At 34.8% G+C, this 6000-nt stretch overlaps 1 protein-coding gene across 12 annotated transcripts in view; it reads right to left on the bottom strand.

The window, feature by feature from the left end:
* Positions 1-252: 252 nt before the first annotated feature.
* Positions 253-6000, bottom strand: part of PER2 (period circadian regulator 2) — a 44549-nt gene continuing 38801 nt past the window's right edge. For all 12 annotated transcript variants that reach the window (XM_062583286.1, XM_062583281.1, XM_062583279.1 and 9 more), the window contains 3 exons: positions 5497-5689; positions 3753-3903; positions 253-2732 (listed from right to left, as the gene is read on the bottom strand). In XM_062583286.1, the coding sequence (XP_062439270.1) occupies positions 2583-2732; positions 3753-3903; positions 5497-5689 (494 nt within the window). In that variant the 3' untranslated portion in view covers positions 253-2582. The remainder of the gene's footprint in view (positions 2733-3752; positions 3904-5496; positions 5690-6000) is intronic.

Genomic DNA, 6000 nt, shown 5'->3' with positions numbered 1-6000 from the left:
CATACACGCTCTCCAAGTGACTAGTCAACATGAAGATTCAGTCCTCCATTTGAGCACTAAACTTTCAGGTCAGACAAGCTCGCCAAAATTTCATTTAATGTACTTCAGGATAGTAAGTTACAAGTAACTTTGGCTTGTAAATTCTTCTCTGGAAAAGAAAAAGTTCAAATATTGGTTGTAACATACATATTTTTTGTCTTACACGGAGGAAAAAGGTCAATAAACAAAAAGGCAACTAAAAATATATCTGTTTTATTTACCAGTTTTCTAAAAAGCAAAGTCATAAAAATTAGTCACAAGTGGCAAAACCAAAATATATTGCACAGTGTACAGAAAACATCATTGACATGTTGACAAAGTGTCATCACAAATAAGTCCTCTTACAACAGTTTGGAAAAAATTACAGCTTCAGAATCTTATCTATAAATGGAGGCATGTAGATTTAAAGTTACAGGAAAATATTTTAATACCACCCTGTAAATGCAAACACTTTAAAGGATGCAAGAATAAGTTCTTAAGTAAGCACATCCACAAAATGCTCTAAATACACTTTTCTCTTCCTTTCACTAAGTTACGGTTACAAGATGGTCGTTAAAAAAAAAAAAAAAAAAAAACCACTACAAACAAACAATGAAAACAAACAAGGATAAAAAGCATGCTAAAGCAAAGACGTTCACAAAGTGGTTGAGAAGTCCCTGAAAATCATTTGTATAATTATGATGCACTCCTTTTATATAAAGCTTTTATTTTCCCAAACCCTGGTCCAATTAAAACCATTTGTTTTTAAATGTTAAAAGAAAGGAATATATTTAATATGCTGGTATAGCTGCACTGTTTCATTTATGGTTAAAACATTTAATACATTGGACTTGAACACCAACATTTTAAATTTTCTCATTCAGTTTATATTTACATGTTTAAGTTTGATCTTGCTAAACTATTAAAGACAGGAATCAGATGTTGCTGGGTAGTGCTTCACACCACGTTTAAGATATTCACTCTTTAAATTGTGATTCTACCTGTTTCACAAGTTCATTCTCTCTGCTAACTCCAGAACCTGTCTCCAATGCAAGTTTTGTCATGACACTGTCCAATTAATAACTAGTTAGTTTAAACATATTACTTCTTCCATCCAGCAAATACCAGCCACTTCTGCATGTTTTTGGTGCTGTTTAACTTCATGTCCTCTTTCTACGCAAAGAGAACTATTTTCATAGAATGAAGACAACCTGAAATTTCAGTGAATAGAAATGTTATCATAAAAAAGGAAACATTTCATAAAAAATATTTTAAGAGAAACATGTCAAAGTTAACTGAATTTCTCCACGTTTTCCAACCTAAGGCCTACAGCTGATATCTAGCAGTACTGCAACTAAATGCCCTTTACCTAACTAATATTGACAAAGTTACTCTTTTTTGTTCTCTTCCCACAGCCAACATGTATGAACAGCACAAGAACATAAAGTACACATTCAAGTCAATACAGTCTTAGAGACATTAAATTAAATCCTCGACAGCAAAGGACTCTACCCACAAAGCTTTAGATTATGCAGTTCAAATACAGTGAAATTGAATGCTATCCTCAAAAATCTCTTCTTTTTATAAGAGCTTCCTTCAAATTACGAGAAATGTCTCTTTCTCTCTTGCCACATGCAAGTTTAATTTTATTTAGCCAAACAGAAGAACTGATGGCCAACACTGACGGCCAGCTTCACGAAGGAACAAGTCAGGAAGGTCAGATAAAGTTACACTAAGCTTCATCTAACAGTCACTGGAGCACACACAGTCATTCTCTGTGGTCTCTGTTCTTACGTCTTTAAGCATAAAGATACCCTGCAGGTAAGTTCTCAGAAGTGATGCTTCAAGATAATAAACAGTTCATAGTACTGCAGCAATCATTTAAATAAAAGGCTACAAAGTTGTCAGCACTGGTCTATACTTTCTTACACATTCACATAAGAATTTTAGCCTAAGGCTTTCTGAAAAGAATTAGTTTTACCTTGCTTTTAGAAAAGAAAAGAAAAAAAAAATCCACACACAAAAAAACAACAGTCAAAACTATAGGAAACAAAGGCGACGGATCAACTGGTATGAGATGGACAGGTGTGAATTAATTTGCTTGGAGGTTATTTCTTCTACTATGCTGGACAACTTCAAATATTAACAGCAATGCTAAAGAGACATTAAGCAAAACTGCTAGAACAATTTATAATGCTGCATCATTACTGAACGGAGATTTGATGAACCGTACGTACATACAGGGATTTTCAGTACTCATTAACCCACTCTACAAAAAACAGTAGGCAATGAAAACTTCTGTGGTTTATAAAGAAATATTTGAGGCATACAAGTGCAAATCTATGAGTCTTCAATATTAAAGAAAAGCTATACCATCTTCAACGTCCTTACTGGGAAGAGATTGCCACCATTTAAAAAAGAGATTCTTCCACAAATGACTCTTCTAGAACAGAAAAAATACATTTGTTTCATGAACCAGATTCATCTTGCTGGAAACAAGAATAAAATCTTTATGGATCATCACTGTAATTTTGAAGCAGCTTTAAAAACTAGAGGCTCAAGGGCTATGTTTGTTCTTCACTGACTTGACTCAGGGAAACCAAGTTGTTCTCCCCACTGTCTTCAATCATTTCATTTAGGTCCATTTCATGGATTTCTTCATCATACGAAGTATAAAAATTGCTCTGTATGTTGTCCTCACAAAAAATACATTCCTTAGAAAGAAGAATAAAGAAACATCCACAAGTCAAATAAAAAGTCTTTCCCAGACACCTGCCCATTTGCATGTGACGTATTATTCCAAGGGAGCCTTTAAAACTGTGCTGCAACAATACTATATACAGTACCCTCCTCCCCCAACTACCCCCTCCACAGTGATTTTATAATTTGTAATAAATCAATATCAGTACTCGAGAAGCCTACTGGAAGCAACTATGTTATAGATCTTTTGAAATACTGACATTTTCACATGTGTTTTAAATCACCTTTTCTACATTCGATTGCTAACGTTGCAGTACTGCATTTGTCAGTTGCGGTACTTAAGAGATGAAGCAACTGTAGGTTTACACCAGTTAGATATTGTAATATTAATATCGCAGTAAAATTAACATCAGGATTAGGATCCCACACCAATTCTGTTATGCTAACTTTTGAAATGTTCATGTGTGAAAAGAGCTATGGAAAAAAAAGCTATGATTGATGGAAAGCCCAGGTAAAGGGGAATGTGATTAGGTATTTGTGTACAAATATGTAAAATTGACAGCTAACCAATAAAACTGTAAAGATGTCCTTTTATTAGCTCTTCAAGCCATTAACCATAAAATCAAGACAAGAGATGGTCCTGAGAGAAAAATCTGATAGAGAAAGAAATCATGGACTCCCATTCATTTTGTACTGTTGAGAAAGCAGCAGGCATAAACATCTACATAAGACTCCATGCATGAAATAATGAAACTTCTAGCTATAGGATTTCAAGTATTTACGTATAATTTTTAAAAACAGAGATTTTTTTTCTACTGTATTCACCCATCCAGTACTTTGACTTTCCCATTGGAAAGAAGACAAATAGTAAATTAAATCAAGCCACAAGGTCCTGAATGAAAATTTGAATTAAACTGTTTCCCAGCATACCTGGCCAAACTTTCAGAGCAGCAGGAATGGAGAAGTCTAACATATGCAGCTAATAATTTAAGTATTGTCAGACATGCAAAAGTAATGAGCTATTTTAAACTTACAGAATTAGCTACTGTTTTTGGCAGTCCACCTTGCTGGATCCATGGATGAACTTCGATAAGCTCCCTTTTTTGTTCTTCTGTAAATTTTGGCTGTAGTTTCAGCATTTGCTTTAATTTCTGCTTATCTTCTTTTAAAACTGTTTCCAAATCTCTAAAATAAAATGTATTTAGAAGTTCAGCTTCAACAGTTTCTGCACTTCATGCCTACGTGAGGTTACACAGTCCAATACTAACATTTCTAAATATTATTTTTGTTCTGGAACGTTTAGCTTAAAAATCTTTTATGGGAAGAAAATTTTTAGAAAGTGTAGTTATTTCAATAGCTTTCTGCATTTGCAGACAGCTTTAGTTCATCTCTGCTCACTCATTGTCTTTTCAAATCCCAAAGAAAACAGCTTTCCTGAGAGCTATTCAGGCAGCACAACCAGTGAAAGCACCAAGAGCTCCAGTTTTTCTCTGCTGCTGCTGGAAGAAAGTTTCAAGTTACCCTTTGCTGGATGCACAAACAAGATGCTAAATCAGAACAAATAAGATACATTTAAGGTCATTAAGAACAAATTAAACTTCAAGACAGAGGGAGAAAGTTAGAAAACACTGCTCCATTTCAGCAGCTAAATTTCTTTCTATTTCCACAGACACACTGATTCAGAGGCATAAAAACAAAAATATAAAAAACATGGAACATTTACAAGTTGTACATCTCTAAAAGATGATGATGGAAAGCAGGTTTTAAGAAACCTGCTATTGTTTCTTTTCTTTTCAGTCTAGGTAAAAATAGCGTGCCTCTCCATTTCTCCCCTTGGACATCACTCACATCAGCCTCTGTGACAGTGGGCTTAACTCTTATCATGGTACACTGTTTCATATTCACAGGTTTGCAGGCTTTGCTACTCTCACAGTCCATCCGCTGGAATTGCTATCTGTAGTTATCAGCTTTCCAGGCTACACAAATCAAGGGAAGTTGAGGTACTTTTAAACCCCAGGTAGAATTCAAGTTCTTGATGTGCTCTCTGTCTTCTTTCCCACCTTCTTCATTTTTCTGGTTCTGTGTTTTGATTCATTGCTTCCAAGAAATATAAACAGCATGATTTAAAGCGGGGGGGGGGGGAGGGGGGGTAAACTCTACAGATATGTCTTCTCCCGTTTTCTTTCACACCTATATCTGCTCTACGCTACTGAAGCAGGGAAAATTTTATGGTGTGTTTTCATTAGAAGACTCATTATTTTTAAACTTCTAATTTGTTTTCCTATTTGAATAGCAACTTAAGGAAAACCAAACATGTGGGCGCTAACGCAAGCAAAAAGACATAAGGCAGAGAAAACAGTGCACCGCTGAATGTGGCATTTTAAGGACAACAGCCAGAGAGTACAGACTTTCCACACTACAGATCCTCATTTGATCCAAGTACACTTGCAAGGATCTATTAACCAGACTACAAGGACTTGCAGCAAGTAATTACAGATCACTAACTGTACACCAGCTTCAACAAATATACATCTAGATCTAAAAGCACAGGTAAGATTAATCAAGTAATTCTTACACCTACTCTTCCAGAACTTACTGCGTAGTATACAGAAGATATAAAAGGAAGCAAGGGCTCTTCACTACACTGAGCTAAGCATTAACACAAATTTGCTCTTGAAATTTCCATTGAGACAATAATTTTATGTATATAACACACACACACTCTTGCCCTCCCCCAATATATAAGCAGTTCATGAAGGACTATGATGTTGGAATTACCGAGAAGGTAGCTGGTAAGTCATCATGACCGTGTCATCTGTGTTTGCCATCAGAAGCCATATAGGATCTTGAAGGACATATTTAATGAAGTGCTCACTTTCTTCTATTTCTGTCTTTGTTTTGGTTTTATGATGATTTTCCGAGGAGTCAATACTCCCAAAGTATTTGCTGGTATGGCTAGTTTCACTACTACCTTTAAAAATAATTTTAAAGCTTCATTATAAATCAGATAGATTGTTGAATTTTTTCTTGAAACAAAATTAGAGTACTGAAAAATCCAAGTACAATCACTTTATTTGTTAATGCATGCAACTTTCCCCATAAGAAGCTGTTTTAATATTTTTAAAACAGAAATCTCAAACTAAATCTCCATTAAATTACAATAGAAGAATTAAACTAAACTAAACTTAAACTGGTCTGCAATGAAACATCAAGGAGCATGATCTTTTCATACCTATATAATATAGTTTTATTGATGCTGTTTTAGCTGGTTAGAAAAACCTA

This window comes from Rhea pennata, chromosome 9 (assembly GCF_028389875.1).
Source record: "Rhea pennata isolate bPtePen1 chromosome 9, bPtePen1.pri, whole genome shotgun sequence".
NCBI classification, from domain to species: domain Eukaryota; kingdom Metazoa; phylum Chordata; class Aves; order Rheiformes; family Rheidae; genus Rhea; species Rhea pennata.
Note: the sequence above shows the minus strand (reverse complement) of the source record. Positions and strands in the feature narration are given on the sequence as shown.